Source organism: Hirundo rustica, chromosome 1 (assembly GCF_015227805.2).
Source record: "Hirundo rustica isolate bHirRus1 chromosome 1, bHirRus1.pri.v3, whole genome shotgun sequence".
Taxonomy (NCBI): domain Eukaryota; kingdom Metazoa; phylum Chordata; class Aves; order Passeriformes; family Hirundinidae; genus Hirundo; species Hirundo rustica.
In genome coordinates, this window is record NC_053450.1 from 66,931,983 (window position 1) to 66,955,044 (window position 23,062).

The 23,062-nt window shown below is 37.2% G+C and overlaps 1 protein-coding gene across 2 annotated transcripts in view; it reads left to right on the plus strand.

Annotated features, from left to right (window-relative positions):
- Positions 1-23,062, plus strand: part of TMEM245 (transmembrane protein 245) — a 76,745-nt gene that overhangs the window by 30,077 nt on the left and 23,606 nt on the right. For both annotated transcript variants that reach the window (XM_040086389.1, XM_040086380.2), the window contains 7 exons: positions 1,832-1,936; positions 3,251-3,333; positions 5,288-5,378; positions 6,209-6,307; positions 8,164-8,295; positions 15,459-15,581; positions 19,355-19,500. In XM_040086389.1, coding sequence (XP_039942323.1) covers positions 1,832-1,936; positions 3,251-3,333; positions 5,288-5,378; positions 6,209-6,307; positions 8,164-8,295; positions 15,459-15,581; positions 19,355-19,500 — 779 coding nt within the window. The remainder of the gene's footprint in view (positions 1-1,831; positions 1,937-3,250; positions 3,334-5,287; positions 5,379-6,208; positions 6,308-8,163; positions 8,296-15,458; positions 15,582-19,354; positions 19,501-23,062) is intronic.

The following is a 23,062-nucleotide window of genomic DNA, read 5'->3' on the forward strand; positions in this document are numbered from 1 at the left end:
CAGTTTTAATTTTTAATAGCTTCATTTTGAAGTCCACGCTACAAAATTTTCTTTCCCTGTCTATCCAGTGGTGTTTTTCTTGGGAGTATTTTTTTTATTTCTGTCCTTTGAAATGAGGACTTTTATTTCTTGCTTCTCTTGTGTAATCATTAGATGTACGTGAGTCTTGGAAGGATGCAAATCCCATTTCAGTGTTATTTCCAAGGAGATAACCCCTATATATATATACACACCATATAAAGTTTTTCAGAGAGCTGCAGTACCACTGCAGGCAGGTCACCTCCCTCCGGCACTGGCAATGCATTTCTGATGGCTGAAATATTTTAGCAATGCTGAAAACCAAACTTAGATTAAAAATACCTAAGACAAAAGATTTTTCACACTCTCATGCTTTCTGAATTCCTTTCTGCAGTACATAATGTAGTGCAGTTTGTTACAAGAACTTGTGTTAACTTAGATCAAACAAGGAGCTGGTTGTAAAAACTTGAAGTTTAAAAATGATTACTTGAAGTACATAAACTGCTCAGATGCTACTGGATGAACACACACAAAAAAAATCCTTACTTTTTTCAAATAAGAGACCTAACTTCAGTGTTGACCAGTTCAATCATCACACAGCAGTCTGAGAAGTTTGTTCCAGGGTCACTTTCGTGTGTAGAGATAGGGTAAATAACGAAGAAAGAACTAATGTAAACCATTAGCATGCATATTAGTAGTTTTATAAGTTCTCTAACTAAAAAATTACCAACTTAATTGTTGAGTATGTAACCTGTACTCGGAAGTACTTCTGCTTACTACACATTGGCTTTGACCTCAGTTCTCGTAAATCACAAATTTTACAATTGTGCTGTTGCTTTTTGCTGTAGTAATGCTAAATGGAGTAGAAATAGACCTGGTGTTTGAACCATAGGAGCTAGAAAAATGTATTTGGTCATGCTTGCATGTGCTTTTACAGCTTTTTATGTAAACAGTCAATTTGTGTATGAGATGAAGCTCAGCTTGCACTGTTCCAGAGCGCTCTGCAAAGTCATGTGACTGAGCAGTTTTGTTGTTTTGAATGACATTATCAGAATTTCTCTACTCAAATATGGTAACACCATTTGCTTAGGGACATGTATAGAATGGGCTTTTTTGTAAACTGACAGAACAACAAACATGCCTGTTTCGGTCAGTTTAGCTGATGCATGCTTAATGCTGAGCATCCTTCTGAGACTGGAAGTGGATAGAAATAGTTGGTGCTGAATAATTGGCCTGATACTCAAGAATGTAGAACCCTACCTGTTCCATTTCAGTTTGGAAGGTGATGAGGCAGCTTTAAAATTTTTATTACTTACAAAAATACCTAATTTGTCATTTAGATGGTTCTCAGCGATTCAAATCTGAAAGGTCTGGTTGTGCTTTAAAGTATGCCTTGATAGCGTTGAAGTCCTGTGGAGACAGTATCTGTAAGTTTCCAAGCTGCTGATGGACAAGAAACAAAAATTTCTGGGTTCTAGTTGATGTGAATGTCTTCTTTAGGTGCTTCTCTAGGTCTAGTAAGTAATTGCTGAATTACTGCTTGCTTTGCAGAGAGCTTGCCGTGTTGTGTGGTAATGTGTACATGTTTTTTGCAAAATCATGTCGTACCATGACTTTAATCATGCTAACATCGCTTGTTAATTGTTCATTTCCAAGCTTGGGCATAAATGCTGTTTGATTAGAGCCTGATTTTGTACTGTGATTGTAAATAAAAGTAACAATACTGTCACATAACACACAGACATACAGCATTGTTTTCATTAAAGATTGAATTATGTGCTATAATTTGTTCTTTTTTTTTTTTTTTGCGCAGATTATCGTGTGGTTGGAGAAAATGCTAGATAAAATAATCAGCATTTTCATAATATTTGTCCTGGTGATAGGAACCCTTCTGCTAGCCCTTCTCCTTACTGCAAAGGTACAGTGTGCTAACGAATATAATCATAGAGCTCATTTTCATTGCTGATGAAAATTTTTGATATTTATATAGGATTGTGTAGCTTAAAGAAATTTTCAAAATGTCTAGGAACTAATTGCTCTGTAGTTGAATTTGTCACCATTCCAAGACTATAAAATATACAAAAATATATCAAAATCTCATTATTTATATGTATTTGTATTGTTTTTTCCTATATGATAAGACTAATATACAGACATTTGGAAATACAAAATTTATTCTTGTAAAACAATTACTAGCTTATGTATTACAGGAACAGATTTGTTTTGCATCCTGTTGACACTTTCCTTGTCAACAGAAGAACCACTTAGAATTTTTTCTCTTTAATTTACCTCACACCAGAAACATTTGCAAAATAATTAAGGACGTGTTTGTCAATTTTTTTTGTGTAATTGCCTGTAATAGCCTCATGGTATCCTTTTCTGAGTTAAATGTACTGAGGTTCATGATCAGGTGTTCTCTGAAATTGATTTTTGGTTTATGGTTGAGTTGGGTGGATTTTATTTTGCTCACCAGAAGAGGTCACTCATGTACTTTTTTTCCCTTTTCCTTAATGGAGCTGTGTTCATACTTGAAACGGTCAATGGAGATTGAATGTTTGACTTCAATACAGTTATGGAACAAAGATCAGTGGGTTCTGATGTCAATCTCCTTTTTCCAAAATGTAGTCATATGTAATGTTGAGTGTTTAAAATTGAAGTCTTTAGAAGTTGTGCAAACATTCCTGCCTAAAGCTCCCTTATATTCATAAAAGGACTATTAAGATATTTATAAAAGGTGTATTTTATCATTCTTGCTGAATAATTTATTTGGTCAGACACTTCTTAGCAGGGCTGGTCATGTTAGAGCTAAGTATTTCTTAATTTTTAGACATCTTTGATCTGTAACTTAAAAAGGCATATCTGAAAATTTGCTTTGTATTTTAGTGCTTCTCCTGACAGCACTGCTGTTATTGTTGAATTTTTTCCACTGATGTGACAATATTTAAATTTCCTTTTGCTATTACTAGTGACCAGAATTTATTATTGTCTTGACTAGGTGTTTCTTGGGTTAATGGAACTTGTTTCTTCATAGTGGGTCATTTGCACTGGAAGAATTATTTTTTTAAATGTACAAATTGGTCACAGTCCCCCTTCTCATCTTCCCCTCACCTCCCCACCCTTTTCCTCCCAATCACACTCCCCCCTCCCCCACACAAATAAAGAAGTGTTTCTGAGTGTAGGAAGAGTTGTAGTTTGCATTGTGTAACATTTCTCCTCTCTCTCTTTAATTTAGGTTCATCAGGAGAGCGTTCACATGATTCAAGTCACAAGCAGCTTGATCAATGAGACAGTAGCCAGTCACCCAGAATGGGCAAAGTAAGAATGCTGAAGTTAAGCCAATAGTGTAGGGTGGATTAACAAGCTTCCAGGTGCTCTTATGCATTGTTTTTAATTTAAAAACTCCCCTAAGTGAACAGAAATGTGGCTGTCTGTCACAGGCAGATGTAAAAGCTAAACTCTCAGACAGCAGGGATGTTTGTGCATCACTCTGGAGGACTGTCAGTGTGGGATCTCATTTGAGGACTGGGTGCGATTTGGTGGTGAAGGAGAGCTGTGTGAACTTTTATAGCTTCAGTTATGGAGAGGAAACTTGTGTAGCGCAGAGAATAAAGAGATCTGTTTTTTTCCCTTTTTCCTATGAAAGAAAAGTGTTAGAAAAGAATGCTATCTCTAGAAAGTTTCAAGATAGAGCTAAATTAATTTTTAAATGTAGAGAGATGGATGTGGAGTGCATTTGAAGGAATAGGAGTTGAAGACATTGTTCCTGGAGTGAACAGAAGAAGAGTTCAAGGGGGGACAGAGTGATGGGTGGGGGAGCTTGGTGTGGATCAGTTGGACAGGGCCATTTCTGTTAAGAGTAGTTGTGTGTAGTGAGTACCGTGGGAAGTTTGTAAGGTTTAGCTGTGTAATGGCTAAAGTAAGCATCAAGACAAGTAGTAAGAGAAGCTTTTGAGAGTAATTCATCTAGAGAAAAACATGGGCACACTGGTGAGCAAAGGAGTCATTGCATGAACATCAGAGGGGGGAATAGGTGAGACTGGAAAGTATGATTTTAAGGGCGGGTGTGTTCCAGGTGGCTTTCATTCTGCTTCAGCTAAACAGACATTGGGCAAATGTGAGATACCAATTTAATGCCACCAAAAAAAGATCTCGCCAGAATAAGAATGGTTGACTCTTTCAAAGGCACATTTTAAATAAAAGTGATGGTGACTTAAGACTGAAAGAAAGCAGATGCTGTATTATAAGAGCAAAACAATTTTTCAAAAACAGAACTAGAAGGATATAGATAGTAACAACTGTAGTGTAATACATGCTTTGGCACTACTGATAATAACAATCATGAGAACAGAAAGCACTTAAAATACTTGGTTTTATTCCTTCATGGCATCTCCTGTGTTGTTTGGCCTTTCTGTTTTGCCATAAGATGGAAATAAATGGGACTAATGAAAATAGAAATGTGACTGTCAGAAGCTTATTTACTAGCAGTGGAGTACTAGTTAAGTAATTTGAATTCTGGCATAATTTTTTACTTCCAGTGTTTGCATCCAAATTTGAAGTATCCATAACACTATATTTTAGTTCATTAAGAGTAAGAACACCTCGTGCCAAATCCATGAAACTTTACCAGCTTTCAGAGCTTGATGCTTGTATTACATTTAGAGGTGAGTGACTGAAATATCTTGGAATTCCAATCTGGAACATTTCTGAAGCATTATACAGACAGAAGAGCTTCCATGTTGATCCTCAGTCAGGTGAACAAATACTGCAGTTCTATTTCCTGAATGCTTTCATTTTGTTTTGGAAGGGCTCCAGCAAGTGCCATTGAATCAAGATGTAAAAAGAAAGTCAAAGCAGAGGTTGTGTATTCACAAGTGGTGAAATTGCTGGCAACTCGGTAGGGTACATTACTTGAAAGTCATGTGAGTCCCTGAAGAAATTCACAAGCAGGTGGTTTGGTGAGGGCATACACAGATCGAAGAGCAGATCTACTTAAAAAAAGTTGAGATAGCAATTTAATTAAGGTTTCAGGAACCCTGGAAGATTTTAAATGCAATGACATGCCCTAGATTTAATTTTGCTTTGCTTAGGGGAAAAATCTATTCCTTGATATGTAGAAGGAAACATTCGAGTTGTAATAAGTTTTATATGTATATAGCCATAATGATTTGTTGTTTCAGAATGTTAATTTGCAGTGTGTTTTGGGTCTAATGAAGTGTGTATAATATATAGCAGTTAACTTTGTTTCCCCTCTTTAACCACCCCCCCCCAGCTGGCTCCCAGAAGCCCAGGTCATTCAGAAGGCGCTGAATTCTGCAGCTAACAACGTCTACCAGTATGGCCGAGAATGGATCACACACAAGGTAAGAGTGAGCTGTGAAAAAACTCCAATTCTTTGGGTTTTTTCAATTCTTATATTCCATAAAAGAAAAAAAAAAAAATATATATATATATATATATATATACATTTGTCAGTCGTTCTCTTCCACATGTTTAACCATTTTGTTGACAGATCTATCCTTTCCCCTCTGGTTTGGGACTTTTGAAGGAAGAGTGGGAGTGATTTCAGTAGTCTTTTCTGTTCAGAGGATTGTTTCTTTTTAAGAACTGAAGAATCTGTCTTCATTCTAATGATTTCTGGTGAAAATAAATCAAATAAAATTGAGTAATTTTTTTTTTTTTTTTTTTTAACTGGCTTTAGCTGTGCTGTTATAGACAATGTAGACTTTTATTGTGACCACTGCCCCTCCCTCTCCCCTAATTTCTGTGTGGGCTGGGTGTGGTGCACTGGACATTTTTTTTGATCATGATGTGTATAGTTAAGCTAACTTTCTTCAGAAGAATTTGCCAAGATTTTTATTTATATGTTTGATATCAAACACACATCTTAAATTGTTTGAAATATTTACTCTAAAGATATGATTAAGGGTTTTGGATTAAGCATTTCAGAGACAGCTTATGTTTTTCAGTGCAAAAAGAAGGCCTTAGTCAACAGATGATATTTTAAGAAAGTCTCTGTATTGTGAAACATTTTTTCTGAAGTGTGTGTTTCATATTGATACTAATTTTTACGATAACTTGGTTTGAAACGTGCCTTTACAGACAATCTTACGTTGTTCATCAAGCTTGAAGTTCATCAGTGGATTCCTGCTTTGTTCTGTTCTGTATAATAAAAGATTTTTATGTGTTTTAGCTCCATAAGATTTTAGGAGAAAAAGTAAATAACACTGCTGTGATTGAAAAACAAGTGCTGGAGCTTTGGGACAGGCTTTATCACTCTTGGTTTGTGAAGGTGGGTAACTTATTTAAATGGTATTCATATAAACTATCACTTAGTGCTCTGAGATAATTATGCTAAGTATGAATTTCTGAGGAAGAGATTAGCAGAAAGTTGGAAGTTTGAGTAAAGGTCAGTAAAAAGAAGGTAATAATTTCAAGTGTGCATGACACATCATTCTAGAGGCACAGTTTTAATACAGCCAGAGCTGTGTCTTAGACTTAAGTAGTTTATTGTGGTTTTGTGTGTGCCATTTTACAGTTTTCTCACTTTTTATAATTAATATTTCATAGTTTAGCACTTTCTGCTGAATTTTTGTGTTGGTGAGGTCTTGGGAAAAGACAGCTTGTCTTCTGCATGATTTTTGTAACTTTTATTAATTTGAAATTGTGAGAAAATGGTTGTCTTCTTATTAAATTTCTTATAGTGCATTTTTGCAGCCATTTTATAATGGGTTCTGTACACTGAATCCTGAAAACTTCCTAAGAGTTAAGTCATTGTTACGCTGCCAATGCTGTTTGCCTTTTAAAGGAAAAAGCAATTCATTAGCCATTGTGTAATGGAAATACCAAGTCCAGAAGTCATATTCCTGAAATATTTCTGTATATTTAAATGATTGCAATTATAATAACATTTTTCTTTATGCAGTTATTCAAGTACCTCTAAAGTTCCAAGCAGATCTCTGCATTAAAGAAATAACAGTTTTTATATAGAACTAGATGAACAGATGATAGGTCTCCACACAGTTTACAAATACAGAAGGCTTGTTGGAGGGAGATTTTTGACTACTCATATGTTTCTACTCTAAATAAATTGCTAGCTCAGAAGAAAGATCTTTGTGTGTTGGAAGTGGATTGTTATAGAAGGTTTATAATTGTTCATCACAAAGTGTAACAGTGGATCTAGAGAGAACTGGTAATAAGCAGAAAAATTAATGCTTAGATGAATGAGTGCAGGGACCACTCTTGGAATGTTATTTGCCATGTGTGGCAGAAGAATATACAGTTGTTTTGACTGCAGGCTCTTGAGGCTAAAAGTGTGTAGAAAATTTTAACAAGTAGTGGAATGTTTATTTTAAAAATCAGAGTTAAGAACTTGAGAAGTGTTCTTCTGTTGAGGACTAGAATGTTGTAGTCAGCGGGTTTGCTTGAGCTTGCGTACAGAGAATTTTGGCATCCTTCTCTGAAGCACTTGTTACAGTCCCAGACCGAGTCAAATAACCTCATTCAAGATGGTAATCAGGTACGATTCAATGGGCAATAGGCAACTTCATAATGAGGGAGGAGCCACTTAAGGAATTAGCTGTTGTTTTCATAGCCATGTCCTGTTGTCTTGTGTTGCAGTTACAAAGGATTGCAGTCAGAAGAAATCCTCCCGTATACAATTTAGCTTTTAGGTTTTGTGTGATTGACCATTACCTGTGGAGAGGTTGACACTATTAGTGAAGAAACTACTTGCTTGGACTTTTGCTTGCATTTTTCTTTATGGGCTATACTGGGAAAACTTGTGTGTTGCGAACAGTAAATTATGTAGGCAATAACTGGAATCATTACCTCTTTCTTATGTGCTTTCATTAAGAGCAAAATAGATACCATTGTATCAGTCAAGCAGTAAATTTTTACAGGGGTGAATCAATACAGTATACACAAATGTAATTAAATGGGATAATTAACTACAGTTTTCTGCCAGATTTTAACTTTTCCAGTGTACAGAGTACTTCCAGGTATTTTTTGGGGATGCCAGTTAAAGCAACTCTTAAGTATTTAGATGCATGTTGGATCTAGTCCTCATTAAGAAAACATCAGTCTAAAGCATTAACTTCTGACTTTCTCATATGTCTAAATTTTATTTGAATGTCTATTTTCTTTAAGAATGTGACGCATTCTGGAAGACACAAAGGGCACAAGTGGCACATAAACCGTCAAAACAGCTGGCTAGGAGATATTCTGGACTGGCAAGATGTTGCATCATTTGTTCACGACAACATTGAAACATTTCTGTCGGTATGTATTCTTCGCACTTACAATGAAAATGGTCTAATTTTTAACTGATAGCAATTTCTCTGTGGAGTAGAACTGAGGTTATGGATTCAAGTAAGTGGAAAATGATGGAAATGCTGTTAGTGTTATTTATAATTATCTAAGCAATTATTGCAAGCCCATTTAAGATATAACTGTAAAACAAACAGAAAGTCTTATGATAAAGAAGCTGTTATGCTTTTAGCATCATCATGGACTCCAGCTTCCCAGATGTCTTCCCAAGGCAGATTGTTTACCTGTGTCACCTGCAAGCTGATTTTCAGTGCATTATTTTATGTAGTCTTTTCTCTTTAAAGAAGAGACCAGTTGGTTTAGATTATAACTGAAGAAGCTATTGACTAAGAGGTTGTGAAAACAAAACCAAGCAATAAAAGCACTGGGAGGTTGTCTTTTTTTTTTTTTTTTTTTTTTTTTTTTTTTTTTTTTTGGCCTCAAATTATTATTGTTTGTTAGGTTGAAAGCAGCTTATTTTTCTCTTCTTTTATGAAAGTTCTGTAGAGAATGAAATTAATGTTTTACACAGTATGAATTCCTGAATAGAAACATTTCACCTTGTGAGGAGAAAAGAGGAAGCATTGAAAGCAATCCAAATTGAAGTGTTTCACTAAAAAATCATGTTAAGTCCAAAATGCTTGATACAGAGAGTCAATCCCCAATATAGTTCATTAGTTCATCTTTGATTTGAGCTGTTGTCATTACTAGAAGTATCTTCAATTTTGGAAGACTATTATTTATACCTAACTGGCACTATAACAGATCTGTGGATGCAGTCAAAGCTGATATTTGCCTCCAAGGAACTGCTGTTCCTTGATCTAGACTGATAGGCACATGTGCTTTTTCTGTCCTTCCCTAATTGCTGCTTAAATTGTTAACAGCTTCTACCATAGAAGAAGATGTGAGACAAGAAAGAGTTGAAAAAAACTTTATTGCAGTAAACCTTTTTCAATTAATTATGAAATTTGCTGAATACTTTCTCAAGGTTGGCCATGGATGCTTGAGGCAAAGGGTTTAAACATGCACAGCACATCATGATTTAAAATCAATGTGGAGTTTCCTTCTAGGCAAGAGGCACCGAAGGAGGAGAAACTACCTGATAAGAGTGTGTCATTTGCAGCATTTCTGTGCAGTGCTCAGAAACCATGATGTAAAGCGTGCTTCAGTAACCTAAGCAGGCTAGAAAGAGGCAAAGAAAAGTGTAAAGAGAATAAATATTTAAGAATGAAAAGCATTAATATTAAAATTTTCATCTAGCTGACATGCTTGCTTTACTTCTAAAACCTGGTTTAGAAGTTCAAGAAAAAAGTGCCAGCAATTGACTTGCTTTCCTGTTTTTTTCCAGGAACTCATTACTCATCAGCTGTGGGGAAACACCTGTCTTTTTTCTCCATATACTCATGTCCTTAATAGCAGACTCTAAACAAGCCAGCTTAGTAGAAAGCTCTAAATCCTGATTTCACATCCTTACTGGGCAGCATTTTCTTTCCTGGCTTGCTCATCTACAGTGCATTGCATAAATATTACTCACACTAATATTTTAAGTTAAAACTGATGAAAATACAGTCTCTGTTCTTGTTTAGGTCATTAAAACTTGGAGATTATGAAAATAAGAATACCTTTTGCTTAAGTATGGTATGTTTAAGCAAGTTTCTTACCTATCCTAAGATACAAAGCAGCCTTACTGTATTTAGGATTAATGTTCTTACTAGAGCATGAAAACCTTTCTCCTGGTATTTTGAAGTGGAACAATGCCATTAGAATGGCATACTGAATTGGGAAGGGTTAATATTGTAAATTACGTGAGTGCTTTTGGAAGTGTGTGTTCTGGGGATTTAATTTTTCTTTTGCATAGATTCTTTAGTTTTGTTTTTTTGTTTGGGTGGGTTTTTTTGGTTTTTTTTCATATTTTATGGAATTTTGGGTGGGATTTAGACCAGAATAGATGGGGCTTTAAGCAGCCTGGTCAAAGGAAGGGTGACCCTGCCTATGGCCAGGGGATTGGGACCAGATGATCATTAAGGTCTCTTCCAACCCAAACTGTTCTGTCCTTTTATTTTTTGGTTGATTGTGTTGTTTGTGGGGAGAGTGAGGGTTGAACACTTGAAATCAATGCTAGTTTGAGTTCTTAAGAATATAGCAAGACATAGTACAGTACCAAAGCTGTGTTGACAGGTTTTTTTAACTTAGAGATAATTTAAAGACAATGAGATAGCAGTAAAGAAGCAGATATACAGCTTTAATGCGATTTCCTCCACTTTTGGAAAAGAAGTGTGTATGATTACCCTACTTGCATGTAACAAATATTTATGTATAGATTGAGTTAACCAAAGAATAACTGTCCTGCTAGCCCCTTGGCATTCTGAAGTATTTCAGAATAGAACAGATGACAGTTTTCTTTGAAAATACAGCTATTTGACAATGTCATACTACAGCCACAAGCAGATAAACTCTTCTCCATTGATGGAACTCATAGGAAGTGTTCTTCCTCCTTAATATGAAAAGGAGTGTTTGCTGTAAGAAAAATGTTAAGAGAAGACAGATGCTAGTGCTTCACTTCAGGCTTTTCCCCTAATGGAAGAAATTTTCATTTTAGAGTTGAAAGCATATAATTAAATCACTGATTTAGGAGTGTTGGGGAGTTGCTGGCATTTACTTAATTTGTAACAAGATGCATGGATTCAGCTTTGCAACTTTGAGTATCAGGTAAAGCTTGGAAGACTTCTGTACCCCACTCAAAATGTGCTGTTCATTGTAGCAGTTATGCTTAGCTGTAGATTGATATAGACAGACTTTAATTATTTTAAAGTAATTTATTATATAAGCATGTAAATTCCTTGAAGATTTAATATGAAGATAAGGTTTTCCAAGTCATCAGTTTGTTTTTTTCTAAAAGCTTTGGTGTTAGCAGCCCTGCTGCCTTTTTCCAGTATTCGAAGCAGTAGTGTTAAAAACCAGCATAATATAATCAGTGATGTGTTTCTGAAGTGAGGTTTATTTAATCTCATTCTTGACATAGAGAGCAAGAGTGGGGCCTGACTTATGCTTTCTATTTTGCGCCCGATACTCCCCTCTAAGGTAGTTCATCAGATGGATGAAATAGGTAACATGTAGCTGGACTAATAAGATTTAATTTTTGAAAAATAAAAAAGATCATTCTTTCCTCATTCATCTCCTTTTCCATTCATAACCCTTTTTCTCCATTTCTTGTATGCCTGTAGCTTTGAGAAAGTGAATTGCTGCTGGCTAAATCTGTGAATGATGACTCAGAGCTCCCTTGATGTTACATGAGACATGGCTAATGTCTTCTTAATTTGATCTTTTGGCTCCTTGCACAAGAATACTCATCATTCCACCAGCAGGTGGTATCATTCAGAGATCTCCCAGACGGGAAGACGCAAGACCTTCCACAGAGAGACGCAGCAAGCTTCAGCTTAGTTAGGTTTCCCTTTCCGTGCTTTTAGCATGACTGATCTGTATATTTTAAGTCAGTTTCTCAAATATTTCGCTGAGGTACTACATATCCTAATATTTTTTCTGGCTCCAGTAATTTCTTCAAGTAATCTCATAGGTTTATAGCTATTTCAGTCCATTTTTCAGTAATATATCGACTACCATGTTTTTTTTCCCTGTTTTGTTTTTTTACATCTTTGTGTCCAGTCTTATTCCCTTTATACTGAATCGAGTTAGGTACATAAGTTTTGTCTGGCTTCCATGAGTTTGCTGACTTGAAGTTCTCAACAAATTACTGTTTTGGTTAAGTGCCTTTTAACCCTAATTTTCATGTGTTGACCAGTTTAAAAGTGGCTAAGAGGACACTCTAGATGCCTGAAAACATTGCATGCAATTTTGCTTTCTTGCCTGTTACAGATTGGAAAGGCACAGTAACTGATGCTGATGGTGGCACAGCTCAGTGTGATGTGTAAGAGAGTCCTCAATTCTGAACAGCTCTGTAGCTCTTCTAAGACACTGATACCTTAGGGCAGCTTGCAGAGCAGTGGTTTGGGGAAAGAGGTGTGGATTTCTGTTATTTAATAGTGAAAAAGGACCTAAAAGTAATGTAACATTATTGTATAAATATTTGCACTTTGTTGTGTTTTGGAGAACTCAGCTGGCAAGGTGTTAACAATTCTTTAGGTGTAGTAGGTGAGCTCATCAACTCAGCTGCAGTAGGCTCTGGGAATCAAACAGCATTATGAACTCTTCGTTACAGCTGCCTGTAATTTGATTTTGTGAGTGCTAGGGAAGTTTTTGAGCGTGTTCTGATACTGTATTCAGTAATGATTAATGTCTGCTATGTCTGTCTTCTCACCTTAGCTATGAAGAGCTTGTATCTTGAAATTTTAATGATACATATGCATAACAAGGAATTACTCTGTAGTTGGAATCGAGTCCTTAAAAAATGCAGTTGCTTTCATAAGACATACCAAAGCTGTAGAAAGGCACTATCTGCAGTTAGTCTAAAGCAGATGCTGGTGATAACTAGTTCCAATCAATGACTCCACCAAACAAGGATGTTCATGTAGGAGAATCGTTCCTGATGTTCATTGAACAACCTGATACCTACATTCAAACTACCTGCAGTTGTATACTCCTGGTTATCAGCCTCAGGCTAAAGCTTCTAGGGAAAGTGTGCAATAAATCCTGCCTATACTGGAGAAACATGCTATTTTGAAGTAACTTTCACAGTCCCACCAGTTCTGTGCTCTCCTCTGGCAGATGGAACAAGCTCCTCTCCTTGTGAACTCTCTCTGGTGTCAGCTCAGCTTATGCGTTGCAAGTGAGAGTCTTAACAATTGCTGTGATTACTAGTTAGAAGGCTTTTAAATCAGGCTTGTTTTACGCTTCAGAGCAAAACTTTACCAGACCAATTTTCATTAGCAACATGCTTCATGCCAGTGATTTGCTTTACAGTCTCCTAATCCTTATCATTATATACTGAATGTGGTCAGTCCTTTACAATCATGTCCCACGTGAGCTGGGAGGCTGAAAAACCATCATGATGGTGCTGTGTAGTTGGCACCAATAGAGGCTGTCTTAATGGCCTGAGTCACACGAGTCTAAATGAGCTGGCTCAAGAGCTCTTAGGTATGCTGGGCTGGAATTTAATGGACATCGTCTTCCCTCAAATTAAGGAGCTTGTCTTTTCATAAGATACTTTTATTCTGGACAGCTCCTGCCCCTTGACAGGCCCCTCTGTCCTACACTCTATGCTGTGATACTTGGGAAAAGCATGACTTTTCCAGGTCATGCTGGGTGCCTTGTTCTGTTGTTAGCCTGTTGTGGTTTTTTCCCCCCTTTCTTAGTTCTTACCTCATTTTCTTGAAGGAAAAATAATCTTCCTAACTCATAAAAGTTGCGGATCTTCAATGCCTTCTTATTCAAAGTACTGCTCATGTTTTAGTGGCCTTTGTTTTCAACATGTGTCTCTATTTTCAAGGCCTTTGCTGCTGTTTAGTGATTAAACTCTGCATTATAACAGAAGACTTGTGGCACAGAGGCTCCTGTTCATACACCAAGTTCTAGTAACAAGCTTAAATATCTGGGAGGGGAGCCTTGCATACAACTTCAGGCCTGCTATTAGCAGTGGTAGCACTATCCTTCCTGTAGCTACTGGAAGACCTCTGCTTTAGCTGCAAACCATTTCCTCAGAATTCACTGTCCTCTGTGTCTACAGTCCTCATAACATAATGTCCGCATGAGAATTTTACCTGGGGGTGCATGAATTTGTAGCACTGCTGCACCCCCAGAATGAATCTGTAGTCCATAGAAGAAGCAAAGGGGCAGGTACCAGTGGGAGAACATTTTTCAGCAGTGTCCTCTTCACTCCTAACCTCACACGAATTTTCAAGAGACACTAAAAAAATCTGTACAAAAGATGAGCTTTAACATTCATCATTCCCATTAAATAGTAGGAAGCATGAACTAAGTAGGTCTTTCAGTGTTGTAATTCCCTGCCATTTCCCCTGGCACTTATTCCCTCTCAAGTTCATGCTTAATAAATTATGTTTAGTGTGATTCTCTGACTTCTAAAGGAGAGGTGATCACATGGCTTACATTCCTTTGTCTACTCTACAAATACTGACTTCTGAGAAAGGAAATATATATATATATATATATATACTTTTTTTTTTTTTTTGGTTGGTTGGTTTGGGGGGTTTTTGGTTGGTTGGTTTTGTTTTAATTCAGTCTAATTGCTATTTGTTAAATCAAGACTAGTTGCTAGGCTTGAAGTCTTTATTTAACAGCTATGAACCTGAAGGGCTTTCGTGTCAGAGCTTTTACAATTTTTCCAGTTACATTAGTTAGTCTAAAAGATTTGTTTGTGATCTTGCTTCTTTTATATGTTAGAATCACTTTGGCTTATACAGTTCTTATACTATTCCTTCTGGATGAAATATTTGTTTGAAACCAGTGTGCATTGCATTTAGGATGCTTCTATGTGCCTTCATTTGATGCATCAAAACTAGTCTTTACTATATGTAACCATAAGCAAGCAGTTCCCCAAGCCAATACAAATTTTAATAGATTATCTAATATTGTTTATTTTTAATAAATATTTGATGAACTGATGCAGCCTTACTCAAAATCATAACTTTTGCATTTCTCTGCAAACATTATTAAAAACATGCATTTCATTACCATGAAAGCTTTTAACAACAAATTTATTGAAATAAGAATTTTATTATGCGATTGGGAACATTTTTTTCAGATTTTTTTTTGTCAGATATTTTTTTCTACCTCGTGATGTTACGCCTTGTTCTATGTGTCATAGCATTTCTGCTTTTGAAAAGGCACGTATTTTCTCCCAAGACAAGATCTGCTTGACAGCAATGTTAGTCACAATAAACATGTGTCACCACATCGAGGTTTTTTTCAATTTTGTGTAATGAAATAATTTTGAATACTGAGAGAGAATTCCAAAACCTTATAATCAGCTACATAGAAACTTATCTTTGGTGAAGTGGAATCTGCTGTAGTGTAGGAGTGAGGGAAGCTGACTTGTTCTTTTTTTTTTTTTTTTAGGTCATCTTTGTATAGGTTGATGGAGATGAAATCACTCAGCAAGTAATTCTCTATCCTTGCTAATAGCATCCAATATCTAACTCTGTCTTCTCTTTCTGCTTTTTCAGATCCTGGAGTCTCTGTGGATAGTGATGAGTCGCAATGTGAGCCTCTTGTTTACTACGGTTACAGCATTAGTGACAATCCTCTTCCACAGTGGGACAGCTCTTCTCAATTTTGTGCTTTCAGTGGTAAGTAGTGTGTCATTGATTTCCATGGTCCGTTTTACTGGAGTAACCTAATTGCACATATTGTAACAATGGAAACTCAAACCTGAAGCACTAAAAGCATCTTCTAAACTTTTCTAATACCAGAATCCTTTAAGATTTTGCAAATTTGCTGTCTGTTTGGGGGCCTTCTAGACAAGAGGGCAAGATTAGGAGGTAGTAAGTCTTCCTGTCATTCTGTTAGTGGAAAATTCTTGTTTCAGGCCTTGAAGGTACTAAGCCGTAGCTTGTAATATTCTGCATAACTGCTGAAATCTTACAGCATGTCTGCATAAGCCTATCCCTGTACAAGCCATTGCTTTCAGGAGATGGAAAAAATTTTTGCAGGGAAATCACCAGTTTTGGTCTCTAGCTGTCTTCCATTAAAAAAAAAAAAGGAGTATTTTGTTTCTTCCTTAGTCCACAACTTCAGCCAAGATGGCGCATTTAAAACTGTGTCCAAAAAGTTAGCATACAAAATTTGCAAGCTTGGGAACTAATTGTCAGTGATTTCAAGGGACTTAGGCTCAGATACAAAATTTATCTTTAGCTGCCTAATGACTTACATCGAGTTCACTGCATGCTGTAGCTGTGATGCATGATCCTGACTTTTTGTCTGCTAGCAGGCTCCTGCCTCTTGCTGGTGGGGTACCGTGCAGTCAGCTGGTTAGCAGACGTAGTTGGGATCTTGCTGTGTTGGAATTCTTTTAAAGATTAGATGCTTGAACTGTACTTCCATCTTTTTATTTTTCAGGTTTCCTAGTTGCAACAGAAAAGTTTTTACTAGTCTGGGGTGGCACAAGCAAACTTAAGTTTTCCGACAAGATAATGCTCAAAGTGGTTATCTTTTCTACTGATTACATTTCGGTCCAGTTTTAGTCATCTTGAATAGAAATTAAAATACTGCACTTTATTTTAGACCTTTGTTCCTTAAAGCATGGAAATAACGGACACTTTGTTCAAAACCTCAATTTTGAAAAATACGTCTTCCATCAAAATATTAAGTAGGAACGTCAATCTGTGCAGCACATCCATCCATGATCCAGTAAGACTGTGTTCAGATCTTCAACAGATTTTTGAAAACTGACCATTAGTTACAGAAGTGTGACTTGTATTTCGCTTCTGAATACAAGTTGCTGTCTGCACACATGGCCGTATGTATATGCCTTTGTGTGATGTATAATTACGCACATGTGTATACTCACATGTCTGCACACTCACTCTGCTCATATTCTGTTACAAAGATTGGAAGAGAAAAAGCTCCATTTGGCTGATGGGCATCTACAGTCCCGTAGGAAATGCACAGATTTTGGATGCTATTAAACACACGACAAACAACCAGGAAACTCAAAACAAGCAAAAAAACTCCCAACAAACAAAAACCCTGGAGTTTTTCAGCAAAAAAATAGAGTATGAAAAGCAGATATAAAAATATTTACTGAATCAGTGGACCCAGTGCACAAGCAGTTAGGCTGTGTGTTTCTTGATACCTCTGGAAATTACCATTTTGGTAGAGAGTGTTTACCCCAAGTTTTCTCCTTGAATTCAGTGTATCCCTCTTCAATGTTTTCAGCTACAGGACAAATTCTACAGGACGAAATAGTAATCCATCAATTGTTTAACTATGGAAAGGTCTTAGTGTTTTGTCTTTGGTAAATTCTTCCTCATAGTCGTTGGCAGGATCTTGAATTGTTGCTTTGGAAACATTTTAGGTATCTCAGATATCCTGTAAAAGAGGTCTGAAAGCTTTTAGCCTCCAGCTGCTCTAAGATAGTATGTATCTTTTACTGCTGAATGAAGTATTGAGGCTATTCTACTTACTGGAGGAGTCAGCACGCCATTTGATGATACATTATTAAATTCTGTGACTACAGCTTCTTTTTGCATTTCTACACCTATTGTGCTAAAGGAAATACACTAATTTCCTAAAAGGCAGCTATTCCAAATTTCAGTTAATTTTGTATGGAGCTGCTGTTATATCCATCTTCTTTTAGCAGAAATTGAGTAGGGTCTGTATGTTTTCCTGGCTTTTATTCCACATTTTATTCCACTGCTGTTCATTCCCAGCCATTGCTTTTGCATTTACCCTTCAGGTGGGTATGTCTGTCTTGTGTCTTCTTAAGAAAGCAAGTTTTCTTCTCTAAACACTGGGGAAGAACAGTCAGGATAAGCAGATATTATACTTACTGTGCTTAAAACAAAGTGCTGCTCTCTGTTGAAAACAGCACGTGCAGAAGGATCTGTAGGCTGAGGTCAGTGGAAGGAAGACACAACATCATCTGGGTGCCTGCTTCAGTATAGCATTTTTCAGTAAAATCAGGAAATATTATAGTAGCTTAGACATGGCAGAGCCCATCAAGGAAGAAAAATAACCATAACTGCAGAATTACAAAGGCTGTTAAAATGTGATTTAAGATTCTTTTACTTGAAGCTGTAACAAAACATAGCTAATACTGCTATTGGCACTAGACCTATTTCCCACTAAAGCAAGGCTTAATTATTGGTATTATTTTTTTAAGCTCAAAATGAATGTTAGCAGCATGCTATTAAAATCTGCTAATATAATGACTTGTTTTATTAGCTAGATTGTTTTATTTCCCAAGGCAGAAGCTAAACACCTGGGGAGATGGAATATAGCCTAAATCAATATATGAAGTTTTGGATGGGGTCATTATAGGTCAATAGTTGAATGTGACTTTCAAGTTAAAGTCTGCGAGGGCATAGTTGGGGGAAAGTGGTAGTAGCATTTTACTGCGTATAAAGGAATTAGGAACAGAGACAGATATGATTTTTGAGATTGGTAATGGAATATTGCAATGCTGTCTGCATTTTGTTTTTGTGAGCATCTTCAGAGGGAATGAAAGAAAAGAGCAATAGGTGTCTGCAAACTGGATAAAATGTTTGAAAGTAAGAGATTTATGGAGATCAGGCTATATGGCTTATTAAAAAAAGATTAAGATGTGGTTTATTCTAGAATACAAGTAGATTGGAAACAAGGAAAGTGAAAGAATTCTTTTTAATCTTGAGAGGAAAGAAAAAATATGCGAGTCTTGTACATGAAGAAAATATAAACCAGTTTACTTTTTAAGCATACAGAATGGATTTTTCATGTTTTAAGTATTCTGCTTCAGGATGGACACAGTTCTGTGATTTATTCTTACCCAAGAAGTTCCTGAGTCCACTAACAGGAAAATAAGAGTAACATAGTTGACTGCAACATAGAAGAAGCTGATCCAATCTGATTGTAATTTTTTTGTCTTTTAACTGAAACAATGCAACTGCCATCACTTCTGCTGAGACTCATCATCAAACTCACAGGAGGAATATTCACTTAGGATTGCCAGCTTAACATAAAATTTATGGTTGTGAATTTTTGTGTAATTCATATCTGATACCCAGCTGCATAATGACTCTTGAGGCAGCCCAAATTTATTTGGCAGTTTTGTTTGCTTGTTTTGAGAATAGATGTAACTATTCAGCAATTTTTTGATCTGTTAAACATGCTAAAATGGTCTAGATGTGACTTTGGAAAGAGGCTGAACAGGGGCAGAAGTTTTATAATGTCTAGCTGTAAATGTTAAGTCCTTTTTGGAGGAGGGGAGAGAAGAATTCTTTTGGCTCTGTTTTTCTAAATCCAGGCTTGTGGAAGAGTATCTTGTTCCTTTCCAGTAAAATTCAATATCTGGAGCATAGCTGTATACTCTAATTCTGTTAAGTATTTACTGCCTTGTAATTTAAAACTTCAATTTGTTTTGCAGGTGATTTTTCTGACCACACTGTTCTACCTGTTGAGCTCCAGTGATGAGTATTACAAGCCAGTAAAGTGGGTGATAAGCCTGACACCTTTGTCTCAGCCAGGTGCCTCCTCAAATATAGTTGGCCAATCAGTGGAGGAAGCAATAAGGTATATTGCTGATTTCTTGCCCTTTGTTGGAAATGATTTAAATTCGGTGTTCAGCTGCAAATAATTAACAATTGCAACAGCTTGTGTTTCAAAGATGAGTTGCGAAAAAGATTCTAAGAACCTAACACTGGTGAATTTTTCCACTTTGATTGTTAATAAAGCAATTTGATTGGACTTGGCTAAAAATTTTTCGGAGGTCTGTGCTGTCATGAATACTAGTGTTTTGTAAAACTGCCACACCCGTGACATCCCTAACTCATCAGAAAGCAGTGTTTGCAGTTGTGTTGGCAGTAACAGCTGGTGCAGCTCAGTAGGAGCAGATGTAGCAAACCAGTAGAAATGGAGGACCTGACATCAGTGCTGTGCACATTTCAGAATTATTTAGTTTGAAGTATTTTGTCTAATATTGGAGAATAAGTACCTGGAATGTATTAGATATGCTTCTGGAGTATATTTTCCAGTTCAGTTTCACTTGAAAGGAATCTAGTTCATGATCTCTGTAAACCAAATTACATCAAGGGGAACACCAGGGGAGCTCTCTCCTTATCACACTTGGAACACTACTGTGCTGTGCCTACAGAGTGCATCCACAGTGTTTCATGCATAGTCACCGTTGTTGTGTGTTGGCTCTCAACCAGTTTGGTAATTAAAGGAGAATTTTTAATGTTTTTGAATACGGTTCACAGAGATTTCACAGTAAAGCTATTTTTGAGGTGGTGCAGTAAAGTTCATTCATCACAGATGAATGAAATCATCAGCTTTCACCTGTTAGCTTGAAACACTAACATGCTGCTAATGTAGAAAAAATAAGGTATTTAAGTCACAGTGTACTTTTTCAAAAAAGTTGATGGTCTGGGCTGACTGAACAGACATCACGCTGAATTCTGTATAGCCATTGCCTCTTACACCCCTGCTTTCTGTCTTATCATGTGCCTACATATGATACATGAGTAGGCTTTAAACTGGAGAGGTATTAAAGCTGCTTTCCAAACTCATTGCTAAGCAATTTTAACAATGGCAAGGTTACATTGTGTGGTGTAGGATCTTGAACAAGAGTGCTAACTGTGGTAGTCATTTAAAATGAAGGGGCAATTCAGGTAGAAAGCAACAGATTGGGAATTCTGCCAAAAAGTTAATAGTCTTTCTCTTGAGTGACTGCTATTGAGTTTTCATTGATCACATGGTTAGTATCTCAGTTCTATCTTTTCTGAATAGTGTGAGTGGATTTAGAAACCAATACTTGTCTCACAAATTGTTCTCTTTAGCCCTTGGTAGGGGGGAGCAGGGTGAAAAAGTAGGATATGGTTTATCTGGGCATGGATACTATGTGAGGAGGATTGTATTAAATGTAGTTACAAGTTTACAGGTATGTGACACGGGTGACCCGAGGTATTTCTCAGAATTGGAATGGAGGAAAGAAAGAAAGAAAGAAAATCATTTTAGAGAAGCCACAGGAAAATGAGTAGGAAAGAGGTAGCATGCATCAGTAACTGCAAATATGATGAAAAAAAGCCAATGTCTGGAGAATCTGAAGAATGTGGAATGGGAAGCAGCTTGTCATATACAAGGGACCTTGGTGTGTATTCACTAAGGTAGCCTGGATCAGTCACTCATATTCGATTGGAGTAGCCTGTACTTGGTGCCCTGTTTGAATTCTTTGGAATGATTCTTCTGAGATTTTCAGAAGTTCCTCACTTCTTAGTTGTACCTGAGGATTTATCCTAATAATTCTCAGTTAACTTGCATTCCACTCAAAACTTTCTGTGATCTTGAGTATGTAAATATGGTGAGTGTAATAACAATTTCTCATGAATTTTTGCATTCCCAATTTGTTGCCGTATGGAAAATAATTGCTACTTCAAGCCCTTTCTTTTGTCCCAAAGTAACAACTTTTTCTTTTTTTTTTTGTGGGTTTTTTGTTGTTGTTGTTGTTTTTTTGTTTTGTTTTGTTTTTCTTGAGATGAGGTGTTGTTTCAGGGGTAGTAACCTAAAAATGGCTTCTTTACCTCATCTGTAAATGGCATGCAGGACATACCACTTGCACAAAGCTAAGACAGCATCTAACCAGTCCTGTCTAGAGGGCAGGGATCTTCCTGGCAAAAGATAGACCTAATCTCTCTATTGCTCATAAACCAAATGACATAAAAATAATCATCCTCTGTGTTGTCAGTTGCTTCTGTGCTCTTTTACTTAAAATGTGTTTGTGAAAAGCACTAGGAAACCTGAATGTAATCAAGGAAGTCTGTTCCCTTGTGTGCTTTGCCACTTACTTCAGAGGAAAAGAGCAAGGGGGAAAGAAGAGGAGGGCAACTGGCAGCTCATTTCTGTAGCTCAAGAAATCCCTTAATTTAAAGATGTTACCCAGCAAGCTCTTAAACAAAGACCTTTTCCCATTTCAGTTTCTCTCATCAGAACTGTGCTGTGTTTTTCTATTTTACAGACTATAAATATCTATAAGTTTTATAAATACTTTTCTAACTCCTTTGATGATCAGTTTGCAAATATAGTGACAGTTCTCTGTTCACACAAATAGAATTATGAGCTGTATAGGGGTAAAAGCAGCTTTCCAGGCTGCTTTGAGCCAAGTGTTGAATCTCACTATTTGTCAAAATACTACAGATTATAAATTTGAACTGGAGTAGTGGGAAAAAATAGATGCAGCAGTGGGGACACTATAGGAGTTTTGAAGAACCTAAGTGTAATCCAAGAACTGCTGGCTGCACACCATGGGATGAATTGCACTCTTGATAGGAAATTTATTCATCCAGGATGCCAGAGAAGCAAAATACCAGCAGCATGTATGAGGTGGTAGGATTGAACAGGGCTTTGACAAGAGCATCGTCCTGTGCCTGAGCCAAGAGTTTGTTTGGCAAACCTAGTGGTACAAAGGCACAGCCATGAGAGACGCAAGATCACTTGGAGGCAGCAGCCAGCACAGCTCCACCAAGGACAAGTAGTGCTGGGAAAAGCATGAGCCTTGCTTTGAGGAGGTGTGACTGTCCTAGCGGGACCAGGGGACAGCAGTGACTGCCACTTGCTCTGACTTCATCAAGGCTCATGACAGCCTCCCACAGAAACCAACTGGGTGAGCATGGGCAGGAGAAAGGGATGGCTGTAGGAACGCTGCTATGGGCTCAGCAGGACAATTCCAGCTCTGAGGCTGCTGCTGGTGGTAGTGTGACTCAGGGCAGTGATGGGGCTGATGCTGGTTATGGTCTGGAGTGCGGGCTTGGGGGATGGTGAGAGTCACCTTCTGTGTGATCATGGGTGTCCCTTCCCATCTGTAGAAGGCAGGACAGCTGATGGGAATGTCCCTTGCCACGTGGGGAAGGCAGCAGTTTGATGGAAGGAAGGTCGTCCTCTCCTCAGTCCTTTAGGCCTCAGTGCTGAAGAGATGGCACTTTTTCATGAGGGGCATTTTTTCAAAATGGGAAGGAAGGGGCAACCCTTGACAGTCAACAAAAGAACTCTTTTTTAGGTCTCTTTTGGGGCTGGAAGGCAAATGGCAACCTAAGGGATGATCTGCTGCCAGTTTGGTCTTTTCCCATGTTGTGAATGTGAC